We start from the raw sequence: 16,294 nt of genomic DNA, 5'->3' as shown, positions 1-16,294 counted from the left end.
CAGATAATAACATCAAGTTTTGCCCAAGACAGAAACTTACACATTCTCTGTATTTATATTTTTTAAAAACTGAACTAATACGGGTTTGTGAGATAAAAATTTGAAGGTGTGAGAAAGTATTTGCTCTTAAAAGAATGTATCGCCATAAAAGTACCTTTAGAATCACCTAATATGTAAAAGTGTTTAAGCACTGCAGTGTGTAATGCCGGCGTTCCCCTTATGATTGAATGAAATTGGTGCAAATGCAGACACTACATTTTTGCTCTTTAAACTTCTCTAAACAATTTTTAGTCAAACAAATGTCATAAAAGCTTCTGGTGTGGCTAAGTTGAAAGATGGGAGAGGAAAGACAAAAAGTTCTGACACACAAATCTGTTTTCACTTTTTTGATTTAGTCTTTAATCTTCCTTTTTTTTTCTGAGATCACTGGATTATTTACACAATTATTGAAAATGAAACCATGTGAGGATTTTGGAAAGAAAAGTCAGTCTTTGGTGGAGTTGTTGACAACTTATAGACACGTGTAACATGACCCTGACAACACGCTGACTTTTTTAGGGTAGAAACGGAGAGGAAAAAAAGCTAGAGGGCATTTGATCTAATCTTAAACAGTCACAAACTTGTTTTTTAAACATCATATAACATATTTATAAAGAAGTGGTGAATGAAGTAGAAGGAGTTTTATTTCTCTCTGGAATTTATAGGAGGTGGATAACATTTATTAAAAATGAATGAAAAAGTTTTACTCTAGAAAAATGTGTTTCCACAGTGGAACTGGCAATTACAATCACAAATAGGTAAACAAATAATCAAACAAATAAATCGATAAATAGTAGATGCTCAAGAAAATAATTCAGAGACCTATCAAAGTAGATTTCTCTCTGTCACAGTGGTGCTGTGATTTTACTGTAGGTGATGTAGTGAAAACAACTAAAACACTTTTAAAAGTTAAACGGATTTAAATTTGTAAGATGTGTTTATATTGTGGTTTAAAAAGTGGGACAGTTTTAAGTACAACTGTAAATAACGTAGATTACCCCATAATTTCTAATTTCTATAATGTAATAGGCTACAAAACTAACTTTGTATTTTTAGCCTGAGGCGACACAAAAAAAGTTAACGAAGTTTTTGACGTTGACGTGATTCACCGAGAGTCTCGCGAGAAGTGGTAGATTAGATGTCCACAGGTGTCAGTCCAGAGCGTGGCAACGGGAAGGAACTGATGTTTGTCGTCGTTTTTAAGTTACACTTTTAGCTTTTAGCACATAATATATTTAGTTGCAGCTCTTTGACGGTAGTAAATACATCTTTTTACTCGAGTGCGTGAGGATTTAGGCTATTAGCGACATGCTGAAGAGCTACGTGAAGCGTGTCAAGTCAGGTGAGAGTTTAAATAATGACTTATTGCCAGATAGCATAGCAAACGCTTAACAATTGCTGTCCTCAAGCGACCTGTTTGTAACCTATTGTAGGGAGTTTGCGTATTTTGTTTATAATCATATGCCAATTTTTCTAAACAATTTAGATTTTCTAAACAATTTTTTGCCTCATGTCCTCCGTTGGTATCGTTTCTGACAATCTGCCGCCGCTTTATATCATTACCAAGTTGCTCAGTGGAATAAAAAAAAACTTTTGTGACTGGTTTTTTTCCCCGCATAAAATAGTACTATTTAAATGCCTGGTGATTAGTATTTGTAGAAATGGTAGAATTTGGCAACATAGGCTACTTCAAGGTCCAAATTTCAATGGAATCTGGAAATAAAGTGTGGGGAAAAATTAATACATTTACAGACCTTATTACCTGTGCTAACAGGACAAGTACCACATTATGATAATGTGGTAAATCTTATTGAGGGGAAATCATTAATGTACCCTTTATTCCTACATGAGTTTATCATCCATTCATCCAATTTATTCATGACTGGGAACTCTAAAAGTATTTAAGTCTGGAGAAGTGAGTAATTTTGACATGAAAAATATGCAGGAAACCGCAGTTGTCTTCTTTTATTAATGTCTAACCACCAGTATTTGTGTCTTGCAGCTCTGAAACGGTCGTTCGAGGTGGAGGACACGGATACAACCACACACCCTTCACCTCTCTCTCGCCGAACCACCAACCCCCTCCGTTCTTCAACGTCCTCCACAACCAGCCAGCGGAGCTACGACTTGAGTTCGCGCAACTCCGACTATTCCTCCTCCTCCTCCAGATCCACTGCATCCGAGTCCTCAAACCTACGATCCCCAAAGACCGGCATGAGGCGCATTGAGCTATCAGGGCGAAACCCTGATGCAGCCGCTTCCCGCCGGGCAGAGATTTCCATCGAGGTCTCCTCCAAACAGATCGACAGCTCGCCCAGTGCCGGCATCGCTCGCTTCGGCCTCAAGCGGCCAGAGGTGAGCCTGAGCAGTCGGAGCAATGCCCTAGACAGCACCTCAAACTCCATCTCCAGCATTACAAACCGACGAGCGGAGCTCAGCATGACTCGGCCTCAGGAGCCCCCTGCACCTCCCAGGAGGGCGGATAGCCAGCTGTCACCCACACCGGTCTCTAGGATCCCTGAGTTAACCCAGAGAAGGGCAGAGCCCCCGTCTCCCAGCCTGAGCTTAGTTGATGGCGTCTCTAGAAGACCAGAGATTCCTGTCTTCAGACAACCAGAGAACTCTGCGACAGGCAGCCCTGTAGAGAACAACAACCACCCACCACCTGCACCCGTCGCCCCACTGCCAACCCTGGCAGAGCCGCGGGTGGAGAAGGTGCAGTCACCTGTCGCGGAGCAACCCTCAACACGACCAACAGATAGTGAGTAAACTCTATCCACTTCATTTGCTTAAGAAAAAAAAGCTTTTTTGTTGTTGTTGAACATGTTTGTATTTACTTCTCAACAAATTGCTCCATTCTGGAACAAAAACTTGCAACAGTAGTGAATCATCTCATCTTTGACACTGGCTTTTCCTGTTTATGGGATTTTATTACACAATTACATGAAATAAGTGACATGCTTTATGATTACTGCTATTATTTTGTATAGTATCATATTAGCATATGAAAAAGGAAGATGAATCTGTGAAGTAATGACAGGGTCAAAGAAAAAAAATCAGTGGGGTTGGTGATGAGAAAAACAGGGCTGGAAAGAAAAAACTGCAACTCTAAGAGCCGAAAAATGTACAAAGCCAATTTTCATTTAATAGTCGCATTTAATTTAAAACCACTTTTTATTAGCTTATTGTCCTCTCTCTTGATTTCAAGAAGTTATGTTGTTTTATTTGTGAAAGTACTGTTGCTTTAGGAAATTTATTTGCTCACTACTTGCACCACTTTTTTGAAAATGGTAAAATAAAATGTGAAATGTGTTTTTTCTTCTGAAAGGCAAACAAAAGCGCATACTTTTAAGTTGGACATCATGTCAAAATGAGTTATTTTGTGTGATGTTTTTTTTTCTCCTACGTGTTATTCAGTGGTCGGCAACTCTATTCCTCGACTGCCACTTTTAGACTCGTAGACGCATCACTGCTCCAACACACTTGAATCAAAAGACTGAATTACCTCTTCAACGTGCATGATAAGCACAAGCCTGGTCATTTTCTTTATTGATTCAGGTGTGTTGGAGCAGGAATGCGTCAGAAAGATGCAGGACAGTGGCACTTGAGGACACCTACTAGTTCCTGACACCTACAGGTAGCTGGTCTCAGCACCTACTAGTATCTTTAGCTGGATTATCAATATTTGATCTGTTTTAACTCGACGCTTTCCATCAATATTCATATCCTACATAGATTTATATAATCTTAATTTCTGAGTCTAACCAATAAAATCCCAGAAAGATACAAAAAGTTGAGGACGTTACAAATTCTGGAAAAGATTAGGGAGTATTTAGCAGGAGTGTTTAGGAGTATACTGTATGTGGTTTTTCATGGAAATTTAAGATATTTCATGCTCAAGTCAGTTATCTTGATGCTGCGGGCTTCGTTTTTGTTTTCCATTTTAAATATTTGTGTTAATCTGCAATTGCTTTAACTGAAGTATACATGTATTTTGCGTGTTTAGTTGTGCAATTACAAGTAATATATGAGCAACATATTTTTTTTCTTCATCATGGTGTTTTTTGTGATTGAAACAGCTAATGTTTCCTCTGCTGTTTGTTTTGCTCTTCTCCTCTCTGGAGACAGCTGTGCTCATATGTTGCCTCCTCTCGCTAAGTAGTATCCACTTGTGGGCGGCAGGGAGGTGTAACTTTCCAAATCTGGAGGTCATAAAAAAATTGTACTCTAAAATAGACTCCAACTTGCACTTTCTAAAGGTCTGTGTTGGCTGGTTCTCTTTCTTTCTGTGCTACACAGACATAAAATGTTAATTTTAATCGTCTCCCCTACTTTTCTTGAGTTTTGTAAGTTTTTCAGATGATTTAGCAAGCGCATGGGGCATTCTGAATGTATGTAGCATGGCCTTGGGTAAGTAAAACGGAAGTCGGCAAGGAAAAGGGCGAGGATTACAGCTCCCATTACTGCCACATTTTGGCTCGGATTACCACCTTCCTGCTCAGCTGAGCCTGTGGAGAGAGGCTCTGTGAGGAAGAGGCCAGGGAAGAAGGAAGAGACGTTAAAAACACAAGGTTTACTGGGCAGAAGGGATGAGAGGAAAAGAGATTTAGAGTACTGTAAAGCCTCTGAGAAGAAAACTAGAAAGTGAGATTTTTTTGTCGCTTGTTTTTTGTGAGATAACAAAACAAACTAACTTTAACTCATTTGGGAATAAATTTGAACAGAACATACTATTACATCAGCACGCCCAATAATCTCCCAAGTGTTTGTTTTGCTTTTATTATTTGGGACATTTAGGGCTTTAAATTGGAAATGTTTTTATTTCTTCTTCACCTCAACATCCGGCTGGAAGTTGGTGTCTTGTTTCTGTGTGGTCCAGGACATATTTGTGTAAGGGTGTGTGTGATCTACAGCCAGGTTATAACGGCTTTTTAGACCTCTTGTGCGTCTTTGCTCATGTGCATACACATGAGCGCTGAGTCGAGGTCTAAGAATGCCTTGCCCAAGGGGGTAGTGACTAATGAAAAGGCTAAGTGATGTGCCTCTCTTTTCTTTGTGTGGTGGATGTGGAACAGGCACAAGGTGCTGTAATGACACGCTTTGCTTCGGTTGATTGGTTGACTGTAACCAAAAGCAGCTGGATTGAGGCTCGGAGTGCCTCTGCAGGATATGATCTCATGTTTACACACAGAAAAACACACATTCATTGTGGATATAGCTCTTCTTAGTTTCCTGTCCTTTCACTTGAACTCTGATTTATTCAATCGTGGCTGCTGTTATATATTTTCGACCAAGCATACTGTTTGCTGAGAGGTCTTGTTTTCGTACGTCTATATTTACTTTCATTTCACACAGGCCGTCCCCATTAATTTGCTTTACCAAAAATAAGCTGTATAGCTGATTTCCTTCGAGCAACTTCTCACTGTGGTAAACTTTGTGTTTCATTCTTGTACTTAAAAGTATAGTTATGTCATAATAAAAGGCTCACAAAGCAGAGCACAGCAGAATAGCAGCCCTGATGGAAACAACCTTTTTAACCTAATGGAAGTGATTTTATGTGCAAATACTGTTAAGACAAAAGTATGATTGGTGGGAATATTTGTCATTTTTCCAAGTTTGTAATTCTGTAGTTTTGATCCTTTTCTGCCTATATATACATCTGTATTTTGTACATATGTAGATCTGGATTTCTGGAAAAATAACGTTTTTTTTTTTTTACATTTTATATTTAGATGATGATTTATGTTAGTTTTGGCACATTACAACTCAGTAATTTTGATGTGTTGAGTAACTGATACATGTACATATTTATTTACATATGGCTTCACTTAAAGCTGTAGTGGGTAAGTTTTATAATTATGATTTTTGTTTTGTTAAAACTGCCGCTATATTCTTACAGTATAATATGAGACAGATAAACTGTGAGAAATAAATTGCTCCTCTGCCTCCTCCCTGTGGTCTTACTGCCATCTTACATTCAGGGCATTTAACTACAACAGTGCTTATGTACTTGAGCATAAAGTAGCTTTACATTAACATTATTACATTATTTATAAGAAGGTACAAAGTGAGGGTCTGAATTTACAAAGGAGTGAACTGATCCAGTTAGCAACTACTTACTAATTTATTGTTCTGTAAAAGTAGAAATTAATGTGAAACATAAATGAGAGCAAACAAAATTCAAATAAATCTTTACTGGCTAAATAACAATATGTAAAGGCTGAATAGCCATGAACATTTTTCCAGGTAAAAAGCATTATGTCTGGTAAAACTTGGACATTCATTCTTAGACATGCTATTCCTCCTTTCCTCAGTATTCAGAGACTAGTGTTAATATCTAACTAACACAGACATACTGCAGCATAAGGCCTGCACTCTTATCTTTTGTTGGCTGTATTTCTGCATTCATATCAGGTTATGAAATTTTGCTAAGACATTTGCATGTTTACTTGGATGCATGAAAGAAGGTTTTTTGTTTTTGCCTTTTCATCTGCTACCTCACTTTTAGGTTGACGTAAATTTTTCATAACTGTGTACTTCCCCTGGAACCTGCAAAACTAGACTGGTTTGTTTGTACTGAGTCTTTTTTTAAAATTCTCTCCAGTACATGCTGTTACTTCACTACTTGTGACTAAGCCCTTTGTTTTTTTCCTGGAGTTATAAACAAATAAGAATGATGTTGCCAATATTAAGAATGATTTAAAGGATGCACTGAAGATGAAATATCAACCCACTTTTTAACCAGGCCAAAACTTAGAACCTTGTTAATGTTGCAACTTTGAAATTGTCTGTTTTCCTCAGATATTAGAAATTAGATTAGCGGAAAAAAAGGTAAATTCGCACTGGGCTTGTGGATTGAACCCTCACTTTGAATATTTTCTCTCTGAATGAGGTACATGCAGGAGTCTTGATCTGCATTTTATTGTGTTAAAACTATCTTCAAAAATAATCAATGCAGACAATTATCTTTGGATGATCGTCATAGTTTCCATAAACATAACTCAATATATGCTCCATTTGTAAGTGATCTCTGTTTTAATTGAGTTTTTATTTTCACATTTCTTCCAAACAAACTTCAATATTAACTTGGCATCAGCACTTAGAGTGGAGTTCCTGCCCAATAAAATAAACCTTTTCATCTCTGTTTTCTGCAGGCTGACTGCTTATTATGACTCAATATCTTATGATCTGTCTTATGCTGGTCTGCTGAGTGCCAGTCTTGTTTCTCTGGGTTGGAAAACTGTGTTTTTGTTTTTCACTTAAACATAAAGACCTTTTTGTCATGCCTTTTCGAGCGCTGTCTACAAACAAGAACTTGGATGCATGATAAGTGTGGTAGCTTTTCCCACACTTTTGGGACAAAAATCTTTTGAGGTTCTTAAAGCATTACTTTTTTTAAACCTTGACATTGATAAAATTAACTTGCTTACAATTACTTAAAAGATGAAGGTAAATTCCTGTGCCTTATTAGATGACATGAATCATCTGTACAGTGTCTGCATATCGTATCACAGCAATAACGTTAATATTTATTCTGTCAAGCTGTAGTGAACTTTGAATTGGTTGATATGGTGAATATTTTCTCTCTGACATTAAGGCTCTTGCTGTGGAGTGGCTTACTTGCTCAGTATTTGGAAAAATAGCCTACTCAACTAAGTAGAATATTTATGCAATCGTAGCACTACAGAATGATGTATGTTATAAATAATTGTGAAGTTAAAATAAAATATAGAAGCCATTAAAGTAGAGACACATTTTTATTTGAATTTATTAGAATTTTGCTTCTGTTTTAAAAAGACATTTCCGGATTAATGGTGTCTGAATGCTCATTATTGCTTGATATGAGGCAGAGGTGTGCTTTCATATGTACAGTAAAAACAATCTTTGTACAATTAAATCATATTTTTACAAAATTTGATCAAAATGTCACAAAAATTCTTTAGAAAAAAGGCGTTGTCATTATTACTATCGATAAGCACCACAGTTGCATGTTTTTTAAGATAATGTGACATGCTCCTTTCCCACTTAGTATTTGCCACGAATACCAAAGTAAGACCCTAAAACAATCAAAGTAATAATGATAAAAACAACAAAAATAAGACAGCAAATTTTGACTATAGGGTTTTGTAGGCGGTCATCTTGCCTAACTGGGATATGAAGCATGTTTATGTTGGTGTGGGTGTCTTGCATAGGTTGGTGAACTTCCTGGAAGTAAGCATGTGTGGTGTTTCTAAACGGTCCAGGTCGGGAGCCATCAGGAAGTTGTTGGATTTCATAAATGGAGCGCTTCCTGAGTTGCCTCAAAAAGGAGGTGGTGATTCTGAATGTCTGTTCTGGATCATAGCTTGATCCCTGGTGTTCAGATGCATCATAATGCTGAGTGATGAAGACTTGGTCTATCTGTCTGCCTTCATTTACTCTAATTAGGATTCGAGCGCTGTTCCAGGCAGTACCTCTTCGGGAAATTACATAAGATGGAAGTGATGCTGAACCAGCTTGATGAATATTGCCAATAGTGTAGTAACGGTAGTCCCGAGGCAGAGATTCTAGGAGTTCCTCCAGATTTCTGTAATGATGGCAGCCATAAGCACCTGAATTTGGATCAAAGGTCAGCTGGATATTATCGTCATAGTCGATGTCAACTTCGCAAGCAAACCAGTGAAGAAGTTCTAAGATGTTTGTGCCATCAAATTCGTGGCAGGTGGTCAGATCATTGATGCAGTTCAGACTCCTCCGTGCAGCGTACACCAACGTCACAGTCAGGAGCAGAGCAACACAATAACTTGCAATTTTTCTTGGCATCTTCAAGTTCTGTAAAGAAATTTTAGAGCTTTCATTCTTCATCTTTGCCATACACTGTTGCCTTAAGGATTTAGCACTGAAATAAATGCTTTTTAATTTTCCATTTGGTATTTGAAATGATGCTTAAAGAGAAAAAAGTAGCATAACCTCCTCCGTATGAAATCTAACAGGAAATACATCAGATTTGTAAACCAAAGTGTTTTGCCCTATTAAAGAATTGCATTGCATAAATGTTTAAATGTTTCTCTAAATAAACCAAATTACGTTTAAGAGTAAATTTAAATCTTTTAAACGGAATAAAACAGAGCTTACCAGCAGCACTGGCTGCTTCCTGGTTGTTAAAACTGCATCTGTGTGTGTGCGTGCGTGTGTGTGGGAGGTAGTGTTCTTTCCGTTTCCTTTTCCTGTAAATGAAACTGAACAGAAAACTCACTAAGTTTGTGACAGAAATTAAATCAGAAATTCTGGCAGTTGTTGACATGCAGGTATTTGTAAAAGTATTTGTTCTAGCTGAATGTCACATTTTGTTGTTATAACTGGTACATACAGACATGAGCACGTTTCACTGATCTCCTTTCATCAGTTCTGGTTTATCACAGAATTAAAATGAAAATATCTGCTTTTAAGAGCCAGACTGGTCTTGCTTCCCCTTACCTCATGGATCTACTCCAGTGGTCTGCGAACAAACAAATTCGCAGACCACTGCGATCAGCTGACCAGCAGCTTTTAGTTGTCCCAAAAAAAAAAGTTTTTTCAATAGTTTTTGTCTCTGTGTTGAGATGGCATGCTGATGCTTTTTATTGTCTCTATTATATTTTATGAATGTTTTAAAATCTGTTTTTTTATGTCTTGATTATATCATTTACTTTGTATAGCACATTTGGTAAACTCATTTTTTATGTGCTTTATTATTAACCTGGGTTTGGATTTTACAACCACAAACTTGAATGTATCTTATTGGGATTTTGTGACAGACCAACAGAAAGTAGTCCATAATTGTGAAATGGAAGAAAGAAAAAATATGTTTTTATTCTGCTTTTATTAAAAAAAAGAAAAAAAGAAAAATGAATTCAGAAGTCACAACCTTTCACTGGGGGCTGCACAGTGGCGCAGTTGGTAGAGCTGTTACCTTGCAGCAAGAAGGTTCTGGGTTCGATTCCCAGCCCCGGTCTTTCTGCATGGAGCTTGCATGTTCTTCCTGTGCATGTGTGGGTTTTCTCCGGGTTCTCCGGTTTACTCCCACAGTCCAAAAACATGACTGTCAGGTGTGAGTGTGTGTGCATGGTTGTTTGTCCTGTGTGTCTCTGTGTTGCCCTGCGACAGACTGGCTACCTGTCCAGGGTGACCCCGCCCCTCGCCCAGAACGTTGGCTGGAGATAGGCACCAGCGACCCTGCCAAGGGGCAAGGGTGTAAAGAAAATGGATGGATGGATGGACAACCTTTCACTGCTATTTATACTGAAAGTCTTTTGCATAAATGTGTTCCCATCTTTCTGCAAACTATTGCAGGTTGCACAGAAAGCATCAGTCAAACAAATTTTCTCTGTTTAGGGCAAGACTTTGACTGGTATTCCAGAATTGTGCTCCACTTGTTTTTTAAGAAAAAACAAGTGGAGCACACTGGCCTTGCTGGGGAAACAGCAAGGCCAGGGAAACAGCAAGGCCAGTGGGGGTGTTTTGAGAAACGGTAGTCTCCAAACAAATTTTTGCAAAACAAAGTTAATATTTGGTCCCATAAATCTTCAAAGTGAATGATATTTTTTACCACTTTATTCTTGCTCCTTTAATTTTACAGTTATACACTTCACTACAATACCCTGTCACATAAATCCCAACAGAATATTTTGAAATCCATTGTAAAATGACAAACAATGAAAACATTTATCTAGAAGCAATACTTTTGCTAGGCACTGTTAGTTAAACAAATCACTGCATATATATTTGTCTTCCATGTTTTGGATTGGGCACAGGTTGTTTGCATTTTGCACAAAACATACATACTTTAATAAATCACATACCTGGTTAGTTTTATTTTATTGCATCCGGTTTACATTGGGATGGGTAAAGCACCCGAGTCTCTTAACTAAGCAAACAGATCCAACTTCACACAATAACACACATTTGAAACTTTTCATATGCACTTTTCAATCTTTTTTTTTTAAGGATTTGTTTTGCCCTAGCGACCTTTACTTGACAGTGAGTTGACAGGCAAGTGGGTTGAGAAAGGTAGAGGACATATAGAAAAAATCAACGGACTGGGATTCAAACCTGTGACGGCCGCATCAATGACTGAGGCCTCCGTACATGGGCCACATGCTCTACTCCTGCGCCACCGGATCTCAACAACTGTAATGACCATTACATCCAAAATGATTAGGCACTGAATCTAATGTCAAGTTTCATTTTGATACATGAAGATGTTGTGTAGAGCATCATAATGTGCAATAAGATTTTACTATCAAAAGCACAATTTCTCAGATAAATATTGCTTATCATAATTTTTTTTACACATTTTAAGTGTTTTCATAATTGGTATTTAAAATCACTGCATTTACTGTTTGGTTTGAGCAGTGTCTATGAACAAAAACAATTTTTTAAAGGTTTTATTGGCTTTAGTTACCTTTATTTGATAATTAATTGACAGGAAAGTGGGTAATGAGAGTAGGGAGGAGACATGTGGCAAAGGTCACCAGGCCGGGAATTGAACCTGCGACAGCCACAACTAAGACCGCCATATGTGGGTTGTGTTAACCCCTGCTCCACCACAGCACACCCCTTCCCCAGATTGTCAAGCAAAAACAGATTTTTCACCTTGCAAAAATGTATTTTTGAACAATTTTGGCTTAATTGCTGCAATGTGGCTGTTGTTTTTTATGCGGACACCATGTGTAAGAGTTTGCATTAACGATTATTCAATTACTAAAGTAAAACTAAAGTAAGACTATTATTTGAATAATCGATTAATCACCACCAGATGCATTGTATCAACCCTACTTTATTTATTTGCATTACCCAGGAAGAATAATAGCAACATAAAAAGTAGTCCTAGGGCAATACAAAATTTGCGGAGGACATCATCTTCATCAGTTGTTCTTGGGTTAGCTTGAGGTACATTTTTATGATTAGAGTAGAATAATTCTTGTGGACGAGTAGATGTGTTAACAAAGTTGTTTCTCTGGGTACCAGTGTGACCCAGCAGGATTTCCGAAATGGACCGTCCTCTGAATTCTCGTAAAAGGTTGGTAGAGATCTGGTATGTGTGGTTTGGGTCATAACTGGTGCCATTATATACAGAAGTGCCACAATGCTGTGTGATGTAGATTTGTTGTATATTCCATCCTCCGTTGTCTTCTGTGGCGTCCTCTGTTCCATCCTATGGTCCCAGTTCTGGCGTTTCGCACATAAAGAGGGAGCTGTGTTAACGAGTCTTGATGAATGTTTCCAACTGTGTAGTATTTGTACCCCCAAGGAGGTCGATTCAACATCCCTTCGAAATTCCCATAATGATGTGAACCATATTCAGACTCTGGTTCAAAGGTCATCCTCACGTTACCGTGATTGTCAATACTGACTGTATTGGCAAACCAGCGAAGCAGCTCCAAAATGTTGGTGGGTTGAGGAACACAACGTTTTATTTCACTGATGGAGTTGAGAGTTTGTCGTGCTGCTTGCACCGAGGTGAGGATGAGGAGCAGAGCTACACAGAGACTTGGCATTTTTCTAGACATCCTTGGTTCCTGTGAAGAAATTTCAGATTTGTTATTGTTTAGCCATGGTGTGAATTATTTCTTCATTCCTGTGTAATATTGTATTAATATTGTAGTAATATTTAATTATTCAAATCAATTATTCAAATCAGAAAGTACCACACCTTTGTAGCAATAGGCACCAGACAGAAAAAACAGTTTAAAACTGGTTTAACCTGTTCTTATTTACTAAGAGTCTAGAATGAGCATTTGAGTAACTGAGTTATCTTTGTTAGAAAATATGCTATAAATGTTTTACACTAATACAGTAAGTAGCGTAAATATATTAAACATAAAATCAATAGCTTTTCCCCCCTAGAATTTACCTAAATTTATTTTAGGGGAAAAAAGTGAGAAGAGAAAAAAACAGAATAAAATGGATGTAATCTAAGTATATTTTCCCTTTTGCTTTTTGCATTTACATGTTTGGTACTGATAAGGTACTTTGAATAATATGCAGACTTGTGCTAAGCCCACTGAATAAAACCTCTAAAGTAAATCTCAAATGTACTACCATAAATCTTAAACTAATTATATTTGCTAAATTTTATTTTATGCAAAAAAGACATTACTGTGTACTTCTAAAAAATAGGAAGAGTGACAGTTCTCTCTTATAATGGTCAATATAAACGTTTTCTTAAATTAAAAATTTTCCATTATTAGAGAGATTTTTGTAGAATTGGAATGAAGTCTAATGTGTGCAGCTATTATGAGATTTACTAAAGTTAATAATGCATTACCAGGAAAATAACAAAATTGCATTTTTTAATTTTTCATGTTTAGAATATTTGTATTTATGGGTTTGTTGCCGTAAGGACAAAATTTGTTTTAATGAGTAATTAAAGTAGCTTACCTGCAGGTGCTGCCAGCTGAGCATCTGGGCATGTGATCTGTGGTTGGGTTAATGCTCTCAAAGGCAACAGTGTCCTAGGAAATATGACTGAAGGGATGAACCACAGAGTTCGTTACAGTGGGTGGGACCAATTCTCAAAAACAAAAAGTTATCTACAGAGGAAGTTGATACTTCCTACAAAATACAGTTCTTCAACTTTTATTTGTGAACCTGTTGTTCAAGGCTGTTGAAATTCAACAGCTGAGCAAATTTATTCATCATGTTTCTCAGTTGGTGTGTTAGAATGCAAAGAATATTTAATAACTATGTAACGTGTTTCAGAAGCATTTTGTGGGTTTGGTGTTCAGGTATGTTGTGTTTAGTTTGTGGCTAAAGAATCTTAAACATTTATAATCATTTGATAAAATCACATTAGAATTTTACAGGCATTGTACAAGTTCACAAGAACTAGATGAAAGTAAGATGGTGATGACTAAAAAAATCTTCTCTCCATCTCAGTCCTGAAAATCAAATACTGTTATGTTTTCTAAAATACAGTGAGAGTTGAGTTTGAAATCCATTTCTACAATCTTTTATCTGTGAACCTGTTGTGTGATTATGTTATAAAAACGACATGCACTATATTTACATTGAAGTGTAAATTTATTGCTTGTGGTATCAGTCTACTGTAACTAATCAGATCAGTTGTGGCATAGTTTTAGAGTACTTGCAAAAAACTTGTAAATATCGTTCTTATTTTTTCAATGTTCTCTGTCCCGTCGAAGCCTGAGACAATGTGATTTGTGAACTCTCGTTTTGAAAAGAAGTGGCATGTATGTTCCCCTGAAGGATGTGAGTTGACAGTGGCTGATACACAGAGACCCCGTTTAGTACCTGGAGTTGGGCATGAAACAGTCAAAAAAGTGAAGAAATGTAGCTAGGTTTAGATTTTTATTTTTTTTTAATATTACAATTAAATAGTTGATGCCAAAATTTCCACTGAGTACCTCTAAAAGCTATGCTACATATACCATCAGTAGATTAGAACAACTGGCTTGTAACTTTTTGTTTAAATCAGTTCATGGCAGCAGTCCACTGACACCTGGTAAGCTTTAGGCGTCAGTCATGTAGAAGCATAAAAACTGGTTTAACTTGATATTTTCTTATCTGATCAGGGATCCAACAACCACTATGGGACAGTTTTTTTATGACAGCACATCAACGGTATAACAGCTATGAACTTGGTCTTTCCAGTCAGAAATATCTGAGAAATGTTATGTTACTATTTTAAGTTATTTCATGTTCGTACTCTTTGTAGTCATTGCTACCCACTGGCTGTGAATCAGGAAGTACCATAGTCTCCCAGTGACCTTGTTTTATTGCATTTTGCGAACATCTCATTTTGGGAATTACACTCAAAATATTTGTAAACATGTTTTCTAATACAGGCAAGTTTGGTTTATAGCTAACCTTGCATTAAATGTTAATGGTATTAACTTTTTATTAATTGATTTATTTATTAATGTTTAATTAAGTAATCATTAATTAAACAACCATTAAAATAAACTTTTTCTGTCAAACTTAACATGTAGGTTTTTATAAAAACTTGAAGTGTCTAGTTAAGTTTATCATAACTAAAATTTAAAGTCAGTCTTCAGATTTAATTTGTGTAGTTCAATGAGTAATTTAAGATCTTACCTGTATAAATAGTCAGCTTCAGATACAGCAGTCATTTGTTATTTCCTTAAGATAGTGTTATTACACCACTTGTAAATGCTTTTATAATGTTTGATCCTCCCTCTGTTGTGTCTTGAGTGACGGTGGAGGCTCGCAATTCAGAGAAATTTTTTACTTCTAAAAATAACTTGGTCTTATTGGCACGGCTAAGCAGTGTCTTAATTTCACCGTCTTCATTTATAAATGCTGATTTTATACACAAACATTGTTCATGAGCAAATATTACACTTCTGAACAGCTTAAGCGGTCACACAATTTAAACGCCATTTTAAGCTTGGTGACAATTCCATGATTTTTATGAACAGGCTGTGAGTTGAGCTTTATGCAACGCATGAACGGCTTCAAGTAGGTTACGGCCAATATTATAACAAACTGGGTTTGTGTGAAGTTTTTTTTTTTTTTTATTTTTTTTATGTACATTAGACTCGGTAAAGAATTAGTTTTGATGGAAAGTTGGTTGAATTCTTCTTTCAGCACAAACAAATGATCATTATTTTGTATTTGTGAATTAAAAATCTTGGTGAAAAATTTGTTCAAATGCATAAAATGAGAATCGTCCTGGGGGAAAAAAGTAGGAGAACCCAAATTTTCTGAATGACTTTAGAATGGTACAAAAATGTTTAATCATATTATTAAGGTTCTTTGTACTGATCTCTGGTAACCTATAAAAAATAAATCCTGGGGAAACTTTAGCCAACTGCTGAATTTCAGGAAAAGAAAATGGTAGAAACTTTCATATGAAACTTAGGCAAGTGCAGAAGTAATAGCATTTACTTTACAAAGTTGTGTGGGAGAGTTCCTTACATATCCTGTAAAACTGGATGTATTAGTTTGTATTCTGCATTCTTACCACCACCAGCTCATGATTTATTTTTGGCTCACACCATGCATCTTTTTGTTGTGTTAGATAGAACATGGTCATAAAATACCTTCATATCACGTGTACAGTTTATATGAACCTTCTTGCTGTCAGTTATTTTCTAGGAACATTTTGTCCACTGTGTTTTTGTGAGACGATTTGTTAATTAATCACCATTTCCTGTTTTTAAGGTGGTTAGTTTCCATTTGGAAACAAAGTTATATTTTGAATAGCCTCTCTAATCCAGGTGGTGTTCCAACCAGTATTACTCTAATGGGA

General features: G+C 36.7%; 1 protein-coding gene and 1 long non-coding RNA gene across 5 annotated transcripts in view; one reads left to right on the top strand and one right to left on the bottom strand.

The window, feature by feature from the left end:
- The window catches only part of LOC103469330 (septin-9-like), an 89,261-nt gene that overhangs the window by 32,762 nt on the left and 40,205 nt on the right, over positions 1-16,294 (top strand). For 3 of the 4 annotated variants that reach the window (XM_081609931.1, XM_081609934.1, XM_081609932.1), the window contains one exon: positions 2,042-2,800. In XM_081609931.1, coding sequence (XP_081466057.1) covers positions 2,042-2,800 — 759 coding nt within the window. Of the gene's footprint in view, positions 1-1,178; positions 1,382-2,041; positions 2,801-16,294 lie in introns of those variants that run through there. The other variant, XM_081609933.1, reaches the window with a different exon arrangement.
- Positions 7,778-9,385, bottom strand: LOC145552537 (uncharacterized). The gene is made up of 2 exons (XR_014088617.1): positions 9,154-9,385; positions 7,778-8,850 (listed from the first exon to the last, which is right to left on the bottom strand). It is a non-coding gene; the product is annotated as an uncharacterized LOC145552537 (long non-coding RNA).

Source organism: Poecilia reticulata, chromosome 8, assembly GCF_904066995.2.
Source record: "Poecilia reticulata chromosome 8, P_reticulata-male-v2, whole genome shotgun sequence".
In the NCBI taxonomy this organism is placed as follows: Eukaryota; Metazoa; Chordata; class Actinopteri; order Cyprinodontiformes; family Poeciliidae; genus Poecilia; species Poecilia reticulata.
The sequence above is the reverse complement of the archived record's forward strand: the minus strand, read 5'-3'. Positions and strand labels throughout refer to the sequence as shown.